Below are 19,019 nucleotides of genomic sequence, written 5' to 3'. Positions count from 1 at the left end.
ACGTGAGTTATTGACACGGCCTAACACTCGAACACAAACGTAAATGGCATAGAGAATACAAAATATGATGTGAGTACGTGACTTATTGACACCGCTCAACACTCGAACACATACGTAAATGTCATAGAGGATTCAAAATCTGATATAAGTACTTGACTTATTGACACGACCTAATACTCGAAGACATATGTAAATGCCATAAAGAATACAAAATATGATGTATATACATAATTTATAACACGATCCAACATTCGAACACAGACCTACATGCCATCGAGGCACGTAGAGCACAAAACTTGTCTACACTGTACACGAATTTTTTATGTTTTAAATTTTATATTTAGTCGAAATTTAATTGAAAATTTTATTTTAATCTTTTTAAATAATTGTAAACTTAGATAATATAAAAAATAATTATATTGGGTATATTGTGTAACTATTTATCTGGGTAAATTATGTGTACGCATATCCGGCGTGGGAAGTTTTTGTCCATTTATATATATTTCTAATATATTTTTTATTAAAAAAATGTAAAGCATCTAAAAAAAATTCAATAATTTTTATTCTAATTATTGAAAAAAAAAAGATTTATCTATTATTTCATTACATCTAATTTTCTTATAAAATTAGAGTTTTCTGTATAATTTGTTAAATTATTTTGTTAAAATAAAATAGTTGCATTAGACAATATATACAAATAAGATTAGTCTATATTCTTTTAACAAAAAAAAATTATTCTAATATTTTTTAATGGAATTTTATTTTAATTAGTTTGTAGTGTAAATATTAAATAAATTGTTAAAAATATATTACAATGAATTAGAAAAAAGTTGAATTTATTTTTTATCAATTCATTTTAGTTACTTAAAAATGTGAAAACGTTGTTTAAATGAAAATGTTAGTTGAATTTATTTTCACATAAATAAACCTGACAAGTTTAAATTACTAGAATTTTCACCTCTAACTTAATATAATGTAAAGAAATTAAACTATGTACAGTTTAAATTATGAGTTTGTTGATTGAATTTTAGAATATTTAATACATTTTAAACTTTTAATTTTGTATTTATACACCAAATTGATAAAAAAGATTTAGAGATTTAAGACTAATATTTATTCTTTTAACACGATTGATTCTTCTTTTTTTATTCTTTTTACGATTTTAGGTTAAATTAATAAAAATATTTATAAATTTTGTATTTAGTCTCAAATTATTATTTTTTAAAAGTTTTATTAAAAAGCACCTATAAAATTTTAAAAGTAGATTTAACACCTTTACCTTTATGAAAAAAAATTAAAAAATTCTTACGATCAATATAGGGACAAAAATCGTCTTTTGACTCTAAATTTTTTTAATGTTACCTTTTAAAATTTATGAGTGAGTATTTTTCTTATTTTTTTAATAAAAGTTCAAATGTGTTTTTTAATTTTATAAAGAAGTTTTAAAGGCATTTTTTAAATTAAAAAAAAAAAAAAGAAGAATATTGTTGTATTTTTTACTCTTAGTTAAAAAATATTTTTTCAATTTTATTATTATTATTATTATTTTGAAAGTTAGAGAGTGCTTTAAAATAAAATATTAATGATTTGAAAATTTAAAGCTACTTTTTCAGACAAAAATATATAATTCCAACCTAATTTTATTAATTTAGCCTAAATTTTAATCCCCACATTTTCTTTTATTTAAAATTCATAAACATTATTAGTAATTATAAGGGAAAAGTACTTAATTTTGTAGCCACATAATGAATAACCATGTTTAGGCTGAAAAAGTAATTTTAGTTCCTTCATACATTTTTTTATCTCCAAATTTCCTCTTAGACAAGTCAACCTCATATTCATGACAACACAAAACAATGCCCTTGAACTTCATAAACTTGAATATGAGTTCTACCCAATCACAAAATTCAAATGCCAACTATCAAATTTACGAATATGTCGATATCTCATTCAATTAAAGCTCGTGATAGAGGGATTTTACATTTTTGCCAATTTAACTAATTATTGAACTATGCCCATTTTGACGTATACACCATCTGTTGTAGCATGTTTACAGTTTATTTGCACAAATGAAATGGGAAACTTGAAGAAGAGAAAACATGTGAGATCCCATATCAGTTGGAGAGAGGAATGAACCATTCTTTATAATAGTGTGGAAACCTCTCCCTAACAGATGTGTTTTAAAATCGTGAGCCTGATAACGATACGTAACGGACTAAAACGGACAATATTTGCTACTCACAAGTTGAAGTTGTGGGCTTCTGAGAGCCCCAAGACCGAGGATCACCTCTCCAAACCCAAAAAAATGAGACCCATTTAAGACTAGTTAACTGCCCTTGTCAATAGAGTCAATTTTATCCAATATTTTTCTTTATATGTTTAATTATATTAATGAAGGAGTAAGGTTCCTTTTATTTATTTATTTTTTGACCAAAAATTAATGTTTAATTGACTATAGGTTTGAAAAATAGTTCTAAATGGTCCTAAGAATTAAAGTCGATTATTAATTAATTATCGGAGAAGTGTTCGTGACAATATTTATCGATTTTTATTTTATTTTTTATATCTTATTAAGTGATTTCTTGTTTTCCCTCTTGTCCTAATTTGCCATACATCATGTAGGGACGTTAGCATTGAATTACCCATTTTGACGAAGACAAAAAGGACTAAAATTTGGTATGGATTGTTGTGTTTGAGGTTAGGTGACCTATTGATAGATGTTGTTGATCAATAATGAAGAGTATTTTATAACGTTTTTATTACACTATTTTGAATTCAAATATGACTATAGGTTAGTTGTGGAAGACATTAATGTAGTGACTACTTTTTCAACATGTTTTAGAAAAACCCAGTTTTTTCTTGCTTCAATGATTAACAGTTCTAGTGAAAAAAATAATAATAATAATAATAATAAATCTAGGAGAAAAAAAAATGATATTAATTTTCTTTGATAAGTCTTGGTTTGATTTTTTTTTTTTAATTATTCTTATATATTTTTTTAATAAAATTATAAAAAATTATAAAACACATGTGGTACAAAATTGATAATATTTTTCTGATTAATACTCGATGGTTGTTTAGTTAATTTCGTAAAATTGCATAATCCTAAAGGTTCATCGTGCAATTCATCAGTAAAATAAGCTCGATTTGGTCCTAAACTTTAATAACATGCCTCTTATAACACATATCCAAATATACTACAATTATAATTTAATATGATATCTCAACGTATTATTTAGTTGGTTCGGTTGATATTTTGATGGTGGGTTCGAACATTCAAAATTTCATTAAAAACTCCTTAAATTTGCCATAAATCAAGTCAAGAGAGTCAAATTGGTGAAAATGACTCGAAAATCAAACTCATTTTTCATGGGACTTGTGAAATTTTCTTCCTTGTTTTGTTTTTTCAATAATATATTCGGGTTACGTTATGTCCTCCAACAAACTTGTATTTCGTTCTCAATCTCCTCCTATAAGCTGTTTTAGTTCACATATCGTAATAAAACTGGTGAAGTATGGTACATGGAAGCTAAGGGATGAAAAATTCCAAGGAACCATCCACAAACGCGAGAGGATTTAACCTCTAAACTTTCAGAACAAAATCCATCACTAACGCTACAAAACAAATCCGATTCATTTTGAAGGTCCCTCGAATGATAATTTAATTAGGAATTACTATCGATATTATTTATTTCGATTTGGTTTTTAGCATTTGGATTCAATCTTATCCACATATTTGTTAATTTCAAGAAAAAAGAAAAAAAGAAATTGAAGTTTTAAGGGAAGTAGAAATTATGCATTTTTTTTTAAATTTAATTTGGGAATAAATATTGGAGGGACGAGAAAAGATGTATATAAATAGCTTGCGGGGGACACAAGAGAAAAGGCCACAAATCTAGAAGCACTTCCCCTCGTTCCCCGATGTGGGACTCTTCATCGCTTTCAAAATCGTTTCGATTCCCAAAGCGCATCCCGATCTTTTTCTATTATATAAAATTCTAAATTCTCTCTCTCTTTCCTTCTCTCTCTCTCTTTCCTTCTCTCTCCTGTCTGTTAGCGGTTCCTTTGCCGTCTCGATCGGAAAGTTTTTCAAGTCTGTGAGCGCACTGCACGATAATTCTCTGTACCATTATCCGGAGAATCATCTTGAATGAAGCGTAGCCGATCCTGATTCTTCTTCTTCCTTCTGTCTTTCTCAATCGGCGTGCAAAAATGGAGGTCCAATATCAAGAGGTAACTGGACTCTCTCTCTCTCTCTCTCCCTATCTTACTTTATTCGGCTTCGAAATGTTCTTCGATCGCCTTTTCCTTTCTCGAGAGATTCTTTTGTTCTGTATCGGTATTAATCTGAAATGGATGGCTTATTTGGAAGGAATACTTGAGGAATTCCAGAGGAGTCCAGATTTTCACTTGCCGATGGATTCCGAGGCTTTCTTCTCCGAAGGCGCTGGTCTTCCTCTGCCATGGTTGATCTCCCTCTCTCTCTCTCTCTCTCTCTCTTTCTTCAATCGATCGGTTTCTCTCTCTAAAAAGTAGGAGGAATGTGGTGATTATGGCACTGGTGCGGTAATTAATTTCAGAGTTACTGTTTTTGGTTGAGCAGGATACGGCATGGAGTGCAGTGGATTCATGAGAGGTGATAATTACTTCTCTCTCCCTCTCTCTCTCTTTCATTATTGTTCTTCTGTTTCTGTAGTTTGGATTGATTTCAATGCTCTGCTCTCGTTTCCATTTTATTTATTCTTAATATTTTTATATTCATATCAGTCGTAATCTATTCTATAATATTTTTGGTTTTATTTTTCTTTTTGGAATCGGTGACTTTTTCTTCCTTGAAAAATGGAAATGAGGATAACTCTGACGTATGAACTTGCCATATTGAGATGGATGCTGCCACTATTTGAGAAAAATTAAATATTATCGATACTTAGCGACAAAATTTAACTGGGGAATTGGAAACATAATCAGGGATTTGATTAAATTGTCAATAACTTTTACGAAACACTATTGTTTTCATAATTTTCTAGTTTTGGTCCTAAAATTCAAATTCATTTACGAAATAAACGTATCAAATCGAAATTCCTTCTGTTCTGAAGTTTCTGTTTGGTTGCCGAACCACATGAATATTGTTTAAAAGAATGTCTACTTTTTCTAGAGACTAAAATTCAAATAAATTTAAATACATTTTGAAGACTTAAAAATATATGAAAACAAAGAAAAACTAAATTTGATAACATATTTAGCTTTTTAATTTTTTGGAATAGAATAATAATCCATATAAAAATTCACATTATATAGAAATTTTATTGCCTTAAATTCACAGATTATATATATATATATATATATGTATATCCTCCCTGTTCTCCAAACGGGGATTCTCTGTCCCATTTGAGATGAATCTTCACTGGGGCTTTGGACGTCTCTAATTAAGAACCACAAAAAGAACTTAAATTAGGCATAGATACCAAAAGTGGGGTTTTATTTAATATTTTGATGGTTGTTAGGTAATATTTATATTTCTCATTTATGAATTAGTCTTTTGTTATTTTGAGAAATATATGCATTTAATGATTTTTATGATTTTTTTGTTTCTCATTTTAAGGAACTGTTTAGCACTGTACAAAAAAAAAAAAAAAAAAGGAGAAAAAAAGAAGAAAAATTGTTTGGTTTCTTTTTTTTTTTGTTTTTTTTTTTTCAAAGACATTAATTAAAAAGTAAACTATTTTACCTTTGTTAACTTATAAAATGCATATATATACACATACATATTTAAATGACATAACAAATGTAAATATTTTGTTTTAAAAAAATGTTCAATGCCAAAACTTTCAATCTCCAGTTCAAGATTTTGAAGAAAATTGGAAACTATACTAGTTTTATTTCTTTGATAAAAAGGAAAAAAGAAAATAATTATAATTTAAAGTTTTATTTTTATTTAATTTTGAATAAAGTAGAGATTAAGATTAAAATAGTTTAGATGTTCTACAGGAGTTATTATAAAACTATGGAAATATGAAGAAGGAAAAAAGTACATTACTTGTTTAGGATAGTATTGGTAGGTGACGACGAGCATCTGTGAATTGGAAAGGCCAGGATTGTGTTCACATTGGCATTTAATTGCCAGCTGCTCGTCTGAAAATTGTTTTCATTGTTTCAGAAAAAAAAAACATAAACAATTTATTTTAAAAAACTGAACTAAAATTTATAAAACTAACAGCAGTTCTGAAAAAATGTAAACAGAAAAGAAGTTAATAAAGATATGTTTTTTTTTTATTAGCAAGAAAGGGAAACAATTAAAAATAATGATATGATTAGGTACAAGAAATGAATAATTTACTGTGAATTTTGAATTGTGTTTAATAAGCCTTTGAACTTTGGACCGTGTTGGTTTAAATAAGCCTTTTTATTTTCAATATTTCTTCTTTTTATAAAACATTTTTGGAGATATAATTGAAAATTCATACCTGAAGGATTTAAAACTTAGGCCAAGTATAGAGAGAACTTGGGTAGGTGGGGATGATAAATGGTGTTAGTTTGGGAAGGCTAACAAACAATGACAAGTGTCCAACATCAACACAATATTTATTTTTCCCTTTCCCCTTTTTGAACTAACATCTCACCAGATTTATTTTTCCTAACTTAGAAAGCAGATTCACATGCAGCCTCTAATATTGTCATTACCTTCTACCAAAAAGTTGTCCAAAACACCCAACCTTTCCTTTCATAATTGGGTTTCCTCGGAATCAAGTTCATTTTCCTTCAAATCTTTCTTGTCAACGAAAATGGAATTCATTTTCATATCTACTTCTCTCAGCAACCTCTAAGGGAGGAAAACTTGAATCAAACTACACATTGTTTAAATCTTATCCCAACTTTTAAAGTTACAAAAATTTCAAGGACTTGTTTGGTTTGGTTTTAAAGACTTGTTATTTGGAAGGATTTTATAAGCTGCTGAAAAAAGAAGTTGATTGTAGGATGAACAAGGGAAAATCATCTCTAATTTAATTGTGTTACCCACTTAACACTTGAAAGGGTGATATAGGGTGTGGGCATCGGCTGGCAACTTCGGGGTACGCAGTGTTTGGGATAGACTATGAAGGACATGGACGATCCAGTGGAGCTCGTTGCTACATCAAGAAGTTTGAAAACATAGTTGCTGACTGTTATGCCTTCTTCACTTCCATTGCTGGTATGCCAAAACACATATATATCACATCTGAATCACAATAATTCCTCATATTCATAACTTCACTGCTCAGTTTTCCCATTTCCCATTTCCCATTCAAAAACTGTTACTGAATTTCATTAGCTTTATGTTTCTTGAAAATGAAAAATAGCTTTTCACCTTAACTCCCAAATGCCCCCCTCGAGATTCTAAGCTTGTAAGTAATGGTCTACCAGTTGAGGAAGAATACAGAGACAAGTGCAGGTTCTTGTACGGAGAGTCAATGGGTGGGGCTGTGGCCCTTCTTCTGCACAAGAAAAATCCCAGATTTTGGAATGGTGCTGTTCTTGTAGCCCCAATGTGCAAGGTGCATAAATAAATGACCAACTTTAAAGCCTGTTTGGAATGACTTTTTAAGTGTTTTTAAAAAAACGTTTCACTTATAAAATCCTTCCAAATAGGCTCTTAGTCCATTTACTCGTTAGTTTTTTTTTGTTATTGAACTGTAGTAATCTGAAACTGCTTCTCAACTGCTTTAATTAAACATTAGATATCCGAGAAGGTAAAGCCGCACCCTTTGGTTGTGAATCTGTTGACAAGAGTAGAAGAAATTATACCCAAATGGAAAATAGTCCCAACAAAGGATGTCATAAACTCAGCCTTCAAGGATCCCATAAAGCGAGAAGAGGTATATGAAATGCACTAAAAGACATCGTAGAATAGGGAAAATCATTCCATTCAGCTGCCTTCCTAACCATTACATACTTGATTTCTCTTTTAAGCATGCATTTGCCAATATGAACCACTACAGCCCTTCATATTGATTTCTTGGTAATAATCTATGCAGATAAGAAGCAATAAGTTAATATACCAAGACAAGCCCAGGCTCAAAACAGCCCTTGAGATGCTAAGAGCGAGCATGAGCCTAGAAGATAGCTTACACGAGGTTAGCTCAAGACTTTATCCAAAACCATTGAGTACATTACACTACAAATTCTAAAGATTACAACACAATGTCATCTCAAAAACAGGTAACACTCCCATTCTTCGTTTTACATGGAGAAGCCGATATAGTGACAGACCCAGAAGTAAGCAGAGCATTATACGAGAAAGCAGGCAGTAGAGACAAGACCATAAAATTGTACCCAGGAATGTGGCATGGGTTGACATCTGGAGAACCAGATGAGAACATCCAAATCGTATTCTCAGACATCATAAATTGGCTGGACAAGCACGCCGAAGGGGATACGGCAGGGTTTCAACTTCAGTCGACTCGCTCAAATGGTAATGGCGTCGATGAGAGATTCAATGGCCAGAAGACGACCACATTTAGCAATCGAAAAGAGGGTCGAAAAAGTGGTAGTTATCTCTGTGGTTTAAAGGGGCGGTTGCAATCCGCGATGTAGGGGGCGCCATTGTTTATTAAAGATGCTCTCTGATTCTCTTCACATCTTCCTCTGTTAGCTGTAAAATCTTTGAGGGTTCGACTGAATAGCCCTTGAAATTACAACTTCTTAGTAGCCTTTGTAATGTATTCTTAATTGCTACCATGTATGGAAGTAGTCTACTTTATCCACGTTATGATGGGTTTGTTGAATAATTGTGTACCAAATTTGTTCAAAGTCCACAAAATTGTAGAAAGATATCAGAATCCATCATTTTCATTGTTTGGCATGTTTTTTGGTGCATCTCAAAATTCAAAAGGAACAGGTAAAGAGAAACTTTTGCCTCAATCATTTTCATCCTTTTTATTTTTGTTGTTAAGAATTCTGTAATTGATGTGAATGGGGATATGGATCAAACTTACAACACAACATTTTACTCAAAAAAAAAAAAAAAAAAAAAAAAAATCAAAAACATTGTTCTGAACATTCCTAACCTGTTAAATTTCCTTACACAGAACAGCTTCACTTTCACTCCCTTTGCTTCTGCACCCCACCACCTTATACCATCAACTTTAACCATTATACTTAACAGCAGCACAAGAACAACTCCATTTTCGCCAGTGAATTGAATTCATTCTCCTACACGGGATGACGACAACGACTACACTGTCGTTTTGGTCCCGCTGTTGTCCTTATGATCGCCAAAGATACGTTGTCTAAAGTCGGAGACCATGAGCGGGAGACCCTTACGGAGAGAAACTTTAGGCTCCCATCCAAGAAGATCCTTGGCCTTAGTGATGTCTGGCTTCCTCTTATGAGGGTCGTCCTCCGTGTTCGCCCTGTACTCTATCTTTGCATCTGGGTCAATCGTTTCTTGCACAACCTGCTCACACAACATATACATACGACGTCATTGGCACCGTAACGTTATTGCTACATTACTTAGTCCAAAGGAATTGATTTTGATTAAGAGAGGTTCATATTTTCCACCGTTTGACTTTTGTTTCTCTTAGTTTCAAAGTCTAAAAGAGAGAGTTTTTGAGCATTTGCAAGAAAAGGGTACCTTGGCAAGTTCAAGCATGGTGAATTCACCAGGGTTCCCAAGATTGAAGGGTCCAATGTGCTCTCCTTCCATTAGCCTCATCAATCCTTCAACCTATCAAACCGCCCCATCGTCTTATATCAGTTTCAAATCATCGTTCAACCCAAAAGTTTCAATATTAACACAATATGTATCTCGACTTAAACGATCACCTAAGCGAAGTAATGAAGAGAAAAGTGCTTACAAGATCAGAAACATATTGGAAACTCCTGGTCTGCTTCCCATCACCATACACAGTAAGAGGCTCCTTCCTCAAAGCCTGCATTGCCCGAAAACAATTATAACAAAACGCTGAAACGTATATGTGTCCATTGGGTCCCTTAAACTTAAATCATGTCGAGAACTTCGAACGATACTTTTGTGTAGTCTCTATCGTTAACGTCAAAGTCAGAGAAGAAAATTGAGAGAGGTTACCTGGGCAACAAAATTACTAACAACACGCCCATCATCAATGCACATTCTTGGGCCATAAGTGTTGAAAATTCTGGCAATTCTAACCTGTAAAAGTGAGAGATAATTAATAATCAATTGAAAATTTTCATTTTTTTTTAATAAATAAAAAACGTAATAATTAATTAATTAATTAATAGTATAATAAATGATTGTTACCTCAACTTCAGCTCCTCTGTGATAGTCCATAGTCAACGTCTCGGCCGTCCGTTTTCCCTCGTCGTAACAGCTTCGAACACCTGTCATGAATTCCGACAATAACAAATTTACCAAAATGCCCTTCTCTTCAGATCTAGATTCAAACATGGCGGTTCCAATAAGATTTATATTTAACAAAAATAAAAATAAAAACGTAAGTTGAAAAAGACGCTAGTGCCCTTCACGGGTTTAATCCTCTGTGACTCAGGTGGGATTAACAAAGGACGCGTGTGGTTGGTGGGGGCCCGCAAATCACGGAGATCTCTACCCTTATAAAACAAAAAAATATGCTACCAATTTAAACCCTAATGAAATTAGTAAATTACCTTCATACCCCACAAATTTATATCTAATTTTAATACCTTAAATTTTATGTTTATATATTTATTAACTTAATAAATTTGAAACTTGCTCGACATAAAATAATTTAATATATCGATAATAATAACATTTTTAATGTATTTTTTAAGGAACAAAAATACTAATACGAATTTTGAAAGTTTTTAAGCATTTTTTAAATGAGTTATTGAGTATTCTTTTAATTATGGTATTATTGTAATTTGATTTAAGGGATATTTTGGTAATTTAAGCATAGAAAAATTAACGACTTCTGAATCCAGCCGGAGTTGAATGTTTAGACCAGACCAGACCAGCCGCCGGAAAGAACGGCGCAGGTTGAGATATGTGCACGTTAGATATATCATATAGTTTAATGCTAACGTGCGCGGGAATTTCCTTTTTTGTGAAAAAGACCAATTATGAAAAAGGTAAGACGAAGAAGAAGAAACTGACCGATGGGATTGACGTTGCCCCAGTAGGTTTCAACTTGTGGGTGTTGAAGAGGATCTCCATAGACTTCACTGGTACTGGTTAGCAGAAACCTTGCTCCGACCCTCTTCGCTAAGCCCAACATGTTCAAAGTCCCCACCACATTGGTCTTGTGAAATCCTCTACAAACAAAGTTAAGGAAGCAAAACCCATATTCCCAAACAAACAACAAAACCCAATTCTAAAATTTAAATTCAGAGGATATGATTGTCTTGACGGGGTTGAATTTGTAATGAACAGGGGAAGCAGGGCATGCCAGATGGTAGATCTGGTCCACTTCAAGAAGCAGCGGCTCAACCACGTCGTGTCGAATCAGCTCAAATCTCGGATTCCCAAAATGGTGCATCACGTTTTCCTTCCGTCCGGTGAAGAAATTGTCCACCACTATCACACTGTCGCCTCTCTCAATCAGACGGTCCACGAGGTGCGACCCCACGAACCCGGCACCGCCGGTCACTACGATCCGGAGACCCTTTCGCTTCAGCCCCAGTGGGATCTTGCCTCCGGAGTTCATGACCCGGTGGATTTGGAATCCAGCTCGGTGCTCGTACGATGGCGTATTGGACCACCGGGCAAGATCGGTTGGGATCGGGTCGTATCCGTATCCGTAACCGACCCGAGAAGGGGAATTGGAAGAGGGGAAGAGGGTGAAGGCAAGAGTAGCTATACCAATGCCGACGAGGACGAAGAGGAGGCGTTGTTCCCGAAGCATGTAGTGGATCGGGCGGGTCACGGACAGCCATGGCTTTGGGGGTTTTGGGGAATATGCGTCCGCCGGCGGTTGGGTCTCGTCGTGCCCTCTGAATATCAGCTCCGATCCCATTTTTTTTATTTCAATTCCGATCGGAGGGAGTCGAAATGGAACGGAATATATGGGTTTTTCTCTTATCACGGCGGCGGCAACGGCGGAGGTGGGGTTGCCGGGAATGGAGGTCCCAGGCGACGGAGGTGAGAATAGGGGTTGTGGTTTTCCTTATGAGGGAAGTGGCTGATTTTGGGGGTCTTAAAGGGACAGACGTTAGAGAAAAGGGGCTGGATTTGAGTTTAATTACGGAAATGCCATTCATTTGAGTAACGTTTCTGTTCTGTCCCCTCTGTAAAACGCCTCCTTTGAATTTTATTCCAATTTAATCTTTTATAATTTCTTTATATATAATATTTAAAAGTTACATTTTTGTTTTTAGTTTATTTTTTAAAAGGTTCCATCAAGTTATTCAATAAATTTATAAAAATGTTATAACTAATTAAAAAGTAACTTTAAATTTTATATTTAACAAATTTTTTAATTTTCAAATTAGAATCTAATCTATTACATTATTTTATATATATATATATATATATATATATATATATATATATATAATTAAGATAGACTTTCGTATTTAATAAATTTTAAAAAATAAATAAATGGAAAGAGTTATAGTATTATATCTATTAGATACAAAATTAAAAAATTTATAGCACAAAATAACTATAACCATTAAATTTTAAATATTAAAAATTAAAATTTTATAAATTCAAATTTATAATTTAACTTTATTTTTAATGTAATTAAATTAAAATTTTGAATTTTTTATAATTCAATTTCAAAGGAATTAATTTTTACATATTTATTTTTGTTAGTGAAAAATTTTAATCTAAGCAAATAAACTGTATTTGTTACTGAAATAATTAATTTTGATTTGATTGTATTGGATGTCTTTTTAAATTGAATTTATATATTTATTATTGGTAAACTTTTTAATACTTTTTTTCTTTAATAAAGTTTTGATATTTCGTGATTGAGTTTATTCATTTAACAGATTAAAAAATTATTGGTTATTGGTGGACAAATATTTTATTATTTATTTATAATAAATAATTTGTTGTAACAGTTATTTAAAATTTATGATAAATTTGAGATAATAATATTTTGTTTTTTTAAGTTCAAAGAAATCAATGGTTATTTATTTTAGTATTTATAGTTGTGATTTGTTTTGATTTATTAATTCTAAATATTATTGAGCTAACATCGAAATAAAATTATAGCATAAAAAATAATAATATTTAATTGACAAGGGCAAAATGGTCAATTGTCAAATAAATTATTTCCAAGTGTAGAGTCAAGAGATGTGTCACCATATGTAACAAACTTATTATTAGTCATTTATTTACAATAATTTATAATAATAATCCCATGCAAATTTACAATAATGCCATCAATGAAAGTTGACTTTTAGATTAATCTACTAAACCTTCTCCTATATTTAAATAATCCTTTTATTGTAAATAATAATAATAATAATAATAATTCTTGGTTTTAAATATATTCATTTTTAGTATTTTTCTTTTTTGGAATATTTATGTAGAAAAAAACTAAAAAGTGATGCAATTATGTCCATATTATGAATTTTAAGCTCAAATTCAAATGGTTACGTGGAAAATGTAAGGTTTCAACCAATCATAGTCTCAATTTGCTCCACGTGTACAATATTTAACTTTACACCTAAGCAAACTCGAGGACTTTTCAATTATTATTATTATTATTTAAAAAATTTAGTCATTATAATTATATTTGTTCTTACAAGTTAACTCCAACTCCTATCATTGACCTATTTCAAATTTCTTTTTCTTTATTATAATGAGTTCTTCTTTTTCATTTGGAAGAAAGTGAAAACGTCACATTTATATTCAAAAGTAAAGAAAAAAAAATAATGTCTCCCTTTTTATTTGCAATTTAAATTATTTATACGTGGAACAGACTAAGCCTATTGCTAGTAGATATTGTCTTCTTTGAGTTTTTCCTTTTGGGTTTTCACTCAAGGTTTTAAAGCAATGTGAGATCCACAATCCACCTCCATTTGAGTCCCAGCGTCTCTAGCTCTTATACCATTTGGAACAGCCCAAGCCAATGTGGGATCTCTTATCAGTTGGAGAGGGAAACAAAGAACTTCTCCCTAACATACGCGTTTTTAAATTATGAGGCTAACAGTGATATGTAACGGAGTAAAATAGACAATATTTACTAGCGGTGAGCTTGAACGAGTACATTTTTAATAGAAATTATATTAAAAGAATAGAGAAAGGTTTTTATAGGGAGAACACGATCCCCGAATTTCTCGGTCCATGATTTGGAAGAATGGGGTGGAAAAGAAGAAAAGTGTTACCTTGGGAAGGGCAATTAGGTGGAAAATGAGTGCTTTGGAAGCTTTCTATGATAATTATAATTTCATTACCAAACTTAAACCCTATATTTATTTATTTATTTATTTATTTATTTATTTGATGTGTTTTGAGTAAATTATTTAATGTAATTAAAGTGGTGTAAATAAGGAGAAACGGAGATCATGTGCAGCACCACGTGCCTGCAACAAAATTCAGATTAAAGCAATTAGCATTCCAACCAAAGTTTTCTTCACTAAAATTCATCGTATCTTAAATACATTTCAAATTATAATGCTTACTTATTTATGTCTAAATGAATTATTATGTGTTTTAATTGTAAACATTTATTTAAAATTTATTAAGTTGGATTAATATTTTCGAGAATAATTATGGTCTTTTATGTAATTGAATGCCTCTTAATTGATGGGATTAAAGATACATTTTAATAATCTAATGCTCTTCATTGACTTAAAAAATATAATTTAATTAGTTATTTATAAGGATTAACATGGAATTATTCTGGATTGATTTTTTAATCTTAATTAGATTAAATAAATTTTCCTCGTAGAAATAAAAAATAATGTGAGATATTTTATGTATTAAAAAAATATTTATTAGGGGCGGGACCCAGGGTGGAAAGGCAAGGCTTTTTCTACCGAGAATTAGTTATGAAGCAAAGTTGACCAAACTATCCACGTGTCAGTTGTTTATTGCTCACGTTTCTCCCACTCCTCTTTTGAGGCGATTATAATATATAAATATATATTAAAAAAATATATTGTTTTATTTGTACTAAAGAAAAGGTTATTTGGTAACGTAGGAAAAATCCATGACCTTTCATGATTAAACTTTGATGCCTGCACTAACCTATGACCATGTGCCTATTATTTAATATAAATACAATTCAATTACTTCCGAAATAATCTTAAATTATAAATTCAAATTCTCGTAACTAAAAAAGAATTTAAATTTGATCATTCTCGATCAAAACTTTCAACTTTATCCCTATAGTTTTCGCTTGAACTCGTCTTAATTTGATACCTAAGTTCTAAGAACCCGTGAACAAGAAAATGAGAGCATATATATGAAGAATGCTAAACTAAGATACACGGAACCTCTTTAAAATCTCGAATGGAATTGGAAAACGTTTACAATACAACTGCATAAATGAATTTCGATATCTAATTTTGAGAAAAAAACAGATCGAATGAGTAAACTCATGCTTGCTCTCAAATGGACATGAGATATCTAAAGATTAAAAGAACGAATCAAAGTCGAAGAATAAATCAGAGCATCGAACCCTAACACCTTATGCACATTTCATAACCTGAAGCAGATGATGCAATACTATAGTTATAGAGCTTACTGTGTCACACTTAATTTGATGTCAAGAGTGTTGTTATCCCCCTCTGCTGATTGGGCTGCTGCTGGTTCCCAAGTCGCCAACCAAAACAAATACAGACCTCAACAAAGCCACAAGCTAATCTTCTTCATCAACTTCCTGGCCTTCGCTCTCATCTTCACCCATATCCTCATCTTCATCATCACTGCCAGTATTATCTTGATCTTTTTTGCGGTCACTCTTGTTATCCTGCTTTTTCTCACCACCTACACATCACCAAAAGGGTTAATTGAAAATACATTTCCTTCATGAAGGTTGTTTAAGACTAAAGTCCGCAAAAACCAACAGAGCGAGGGAAAATAATCAGAGCGGTGCCAGAAGGGAAAAGATATGAAGATGGGGGAGGATGCTAGGAGGGAGAGCCAAAAGTTTGTACACCAAGAAGAGGAGAACGGATATCATATAGCTCGATTTGCGAACACTAAAAGCGGTAAGAAATTTTCAAGATTACATACCATATTCACTGAAGATGATCCCACCAGAACACAACCCCTCCTCTACTTTAATGAGCTGAAGAGTCAGCCTAGGTCCAATCTCTTGAAGCTTGACAGCACTCTTGGTGGAAGCTTGGTTGACTCTACCGAGATCACTGGCCAAAGTGACTGTCGCTGCTTCATCATCAGCTTCACTTTCTGACCCATAACCAGCCCTTTCAAATAACAGACGAGAAAAATTGTAAGAAACAAATAAGGTCAAAGATAAGAAACATGAGATAGAAATAGAAGTTTAACACAACCCTTTTCATCCCTTCCCATAGTTGGATATCACATAGGGTATATACCAAAAGATTTATTGAAGGCCCTTTTTCAAATCAAATGAAAGAAAATCTTTCATAGTTCTCCTTTTTTCATATTACCCAGTATATACTTTTACTTTTCTCAATAAAGCTTGCTTTTTATCACAAAAACATAGAACATTTAGGTAATTCAATGGCAAACACTAAAAGATGTGGAAAGCAAAGTGGGCTTGATAAAAACAATGAACAATAAACCTCAAGAAGGATACAAAGTGTCTAATAAGTAATATTATAGGATCTAAATCACCAACAAAAGGTGAAAAAAACATAAACACATAGCTTACTTTGTGACAAAGTCGCTCACATCTTGAAGACTCCTAAGGTCAGGAACTTGATGATTCTGAACAAACTTTCTAAGCCTACGGGTTACCCCAACAGGTTGTAATCTGATTGAATAATGTCGAAAATCAATGAGCTTTGTGTCCTTGTTATAATTAAGCAACACAATTCTCTGGCATGATGCAAGCTTAACCTGATACATACAAATTAAATTGATGTTGAGAGGGAAAGAGGAATCCCGTACATCTGAACGTTTAATTGAATAAAAATAAAACTCACTGTATTTATATCAATAGCTGGAAAGATGTTCTGGAACATTATAGTAGTGAGCTTTAGATGCTGATCTCCAGTCCCAAAACCAGAAAGCACAATCTGCCAATAACAAAGTCAGCTGAATGATTCACCTAGCTAATTGCATGAGCATAACGAATCAAATATGGCATCACGTTTCTTCAAAAATGCTCTTTTAGCTTTTATGCTTTGGAAAACATAGTACATTAAAATTGCTCATGAAACAAAGCGAAGGGTGACGTGAGCGAAAGAAACTAATCATAATTGTCAAAACTTTTCCCTTCGAATAGCTCATCAATCATCACACTTACATCCTAGAACCCCATACGCCCAAATCTGCTATACCTTTAGAGAAGTGAGAACATGGACTCTTTGGGCATTTTAGAGTAACAAGTGCATACAAGGGGAGAAAGACTATTACCAAAGGGGGATTCTTGAAAAGGTCTTTCGGACATCTGGGGCGCAATTGTGATTGAGCAATGTCCACGGCAAGCGAATACTCGTGTATCTTGAACGTAAGAGTTGGTCCCTGAGGGGTCCTAGCAACTCGCAAATATGGTGCACTTTCAGTTTTGGAGAGTATGAGAAAATGTGTGACACCCATAGGCCCAGCAACGTTCAAATAGTCTTTAAGATTATTCCGTTTCTTCTCCTGCAAAAGCAATACATACAAGTACGAAAATAAAATGATTTTGCCATGGTATATGAGAAGTTCTAGATATGAACTTATTTCAGCAATCAGCACAGAGCATCAAATCTAAATATCTAAAGGAAGTTTCAGTCACTATAAAGAATAAATAACAATAAATTTGTACCTTAAGATTAAGAGCAGTGTAAGGAAGCATCAATTTTCTCAAATCCATTTGCAGTTGCCTAAGAGGACCAGGCAACTTCCCTCTAGAGAAAACAAAACTTTTAGGGATTTTCTCCCCGGTAACATGATCCACATTAGTCTGCTTCTTCGCCGTGATCGGCTTCACGAACCCCTTCTTCTTCTGCTTCAATAAATTACAAGAAGAAAAAATTAGTAAACACCAGAAGGTCATTCAGTCTATTATTAATATCTCTATCTTCTACCCTCGACAAAAACAAGGTGGACGCAAGCAAACAGCGGTAGCATGAGCATGTGAAGGTGTTCTTACGTTTCCAATACGAGCCATTGCTTGCCAGAAGAAATGATACTTCTGAAAGCAGAAATTTCAGAAGCTTGATGATGAAGAACCTCCGCGCTCACCAAAATCAAATACACATGTCGGCAACCCTAATGAACAAAAATTAAACAGGAGCGAAATCGGTTGATCACTGAACCGAATAGTGAAGGAAGACCGAACCGGTTTGGTATAAAATTGGTTCACTAACCGATCAGGTGAGAGACAAACGGCACGCAGCAGAGCGTGGCGACGGCAATTCAAGATCAGCGGTGGGAACGGCGGCGACGAGAAGAGAGAAGGTCAGAAGGACAGGCGGGGGCCGTATGAGTCGAGAAGGCGAAAGGGGAAGTGAGGAGAACAGTTGGAGAGAAGAGGGTTTAGGGTTTTGTGAAGAATATGAAAATACAAAGCAGAGTTGTTTATTTCCAAATTTCAAAAAATGCCATTGCAGAATTGTTTTTTTTTTTTTTTTAAATAAATAAAATTATTTGTTTATTTATTCAATTACTTCAGCCAATTTCTTCTTCTTTAATAAATTATTTTTTTTAAATTAATGGATATGTTTAATATAAATTAAAAATAAATGTATTTTATATTTAATACATTCATAAATTTTTTACTAAATTTATTTAACTCAATAATCAAATAGACACACATTTCTAAATTTATTGTTATTATTATTATTATATAAATAATAGATTACATTTTGATTATAAAAAGCTGATTAAAAAGGTCAACATGAGTAATGTAATTGAAGGTTAAAATTCTCATCCCTCATATTTGTTATACTAAAAAAATCAAATTAATTACTTATAGCGAGTCCACACA

At 32.5% G+C, this 19,019-nt stretch overlaps 3 protein-coding genes across 4 annotated transcripts; 1 reads left to right on the top strand and 2 right to left on the bottom strand.

Annotated features, from left to right (window-relative positions):
* The first annotated feature begins 3,873 nt into the window (after positions 1 to 3,873).
* Positions 3,874 to 9,022, top strand: LOC111791206 (caffeoylshikimate esterase). Its single transcript, XM_023672459.2, has 8 exons — positions 3,874 to 4,233; positions 4,373 to 4,466; positions 4,604 to 4,636; positions 7,043 to 7,189; positions 7,402 to 7,532; positions 7,716 to 7,853; positions 8,013 to 8,111; positions 8,197 to 9,022. Exons 1-8 carry the CDS (start codon positions 4,213 to 4,215, stop codon positions 8,569 to 8,571), a joined length of 1,038 nt encoding a protein of 345 aa, XP_023528227.2. The 5' UTR covers positions 3,874 to 4,212; the 3' UTR covers positions 8,572 to 9,022.
* Positions 8,888 to 12,116, bottom strand: LOC111791205 (UDP-glucuronic acid decarboxylase 2). Its single transcript, XM_023672458.2, has 7 exons — positions 11,334 to 12,116; positions 11,093 to 11,240; positions 10,262 to 10,341; positions 10,067 to 10,150; positions 9,837 to 9,911; positions 9,614 to 9,706; positions 8,888 to 9,433 (listed from the first exon to the last, which is right to left on the bottom strand). The coding sequence occupies exons 1-7, from the start codon at positions 11,949 to 11,951 to the stop codon at positions 9,212 to 9,214; spliced, it is 1,320 nt and encodes a 439-aa protein (XP_023528226.2). The 5' UTR covers positions 11,952 to 12,116; the 3' UTR covers positions 8,888 to 9,211.
* Positions 12,117 to 15,355: 3,239 nt separating this feature from the next.
* On the bottom strand, positions 15,356 to 18,589 carry LOC111791204 (peter Pan-like protein). Of its 2 annotated transcripts, none has more exons than XM_023672456.2 (8): positions 18,400 to 18,589; positions 18,183 to 18,301; positions 17,856 to 18,038; positions 17,462 to 17,692; positions 17,029 to 17,121; positions 16,755 to 16,942; positions 16,130 to 16,323; positions 15,356 to 15,880 (listed from the first exon to the last, which is right to left on the bottom strand). In XM_023672456.2, the coding sequence occupies exons 2-8, from the start codon at positions 18,198 to 18,200 to the stop codon at positions 15,753 to 15,755; spliced, it is 1,035 nt and encodes a 344-aa protein (XP_023528224.2). In that variant the 5' UTR covers positions 18,201 to 18,301; positions 18,400 to 18,589; the 3' UTR covers positions 15,356 to 15,752. The 2 variants fall into 2 exon arrangements, with proteins under 2 accessions (XP_023528224.2, XP_023528225.2); XM_023672457.2 differs by having other exon boundaries at positions 17,856 to 18,035; positions 18,400 to 18,588.
* Positions 18,590 to 19,019: the final 430 nt, after the last annotated feature.

The sequence above is a fragment of the Cucurbita pepo genome, chromosome 3 (genome assembly GCF_057944985.1).
Source record: "Cucurbita pepo subsp. pepo isolate OVF chromosome 3, ASM5794498v1, whole genome shotgun sequence".
Lineage (NCBI taxonomy): Eukaryota > Viridiplantae > Streptophyta > Magnoliopsida > Cucurbitales > Cucurbitaceae > Cucurbita > Cucurbita pepo.
This window is presented reverse-complemented; position numbering and strand designations above follow the sequence as displayed.

What these genes read in the sequence shown, in the direction of transcription:
- LOC111791204 (XM_023672456.2), bottom strand. An exon ending in CAGCTATTGATATAAATACA is followed by an intron (nt 16,943 to 17,028) that starts GTGAGTTTTATT and finishes TGTATGTATCAG; the next exon opens with GTTAAGCTTGCATCATGCCA. An exon ending in GTGAGCGACTTTGTCACAAA is followed by an intron (nt 16,324 to 16,754) that starts GTAAGCTATGTG and finishes GTTATTTGAAAG; the next exon opens with GGCTGGTTATGGGTCAGAAA.
- LOC111791205 (XM_023672458.2), bottom strand. Translation starts at nt 11,951, where the DNA reads ATGGGATCGGAGCTGATATTCAGAGGGCACGACGAGACCCAACCGCCG. An exon ending in TCAACCCCGTCAAGACAATC is followed by an intron (nt 11,241 to 11,333) that starts ATATCCTCTGAA and finishes AGAGGATTTCAC; the next exon opens with AAGACCAATGTGGTGGGGAC. An exon ending in TCCAATATGTTTCTGATCTT is followed by an intron (nt 9,707 to 9,836) that starts GTAAGCACTTTT and finishes GCGGTTTGATAG; the next exon opens with GTTGAAGGATTGATGAGGCT.
- LOC111791206 (XM_023672459.2), top strand. Translation starts at nt 4,213, where the DNA reads ATGGAGGTCCAATATCAAGAG. An exon ending in TGGAGGTCCAATATCAAGAG is followed by an intron (nt 4,234 to 4,372) that starts GTAACTGGACTC and finishes CTTATTTGGAAG; the next exon opens with GAATACTTGAGGAATTCCAG. An exon ending in TAGAAGATAGCTTACACGAG is followed by an intron (nt 8,112 to 8,196) that starts GTTAGCTCAAGA and finishes TCTCAAAAACAG; the next exon opens with GTAACACTCCCATTCTTCGT.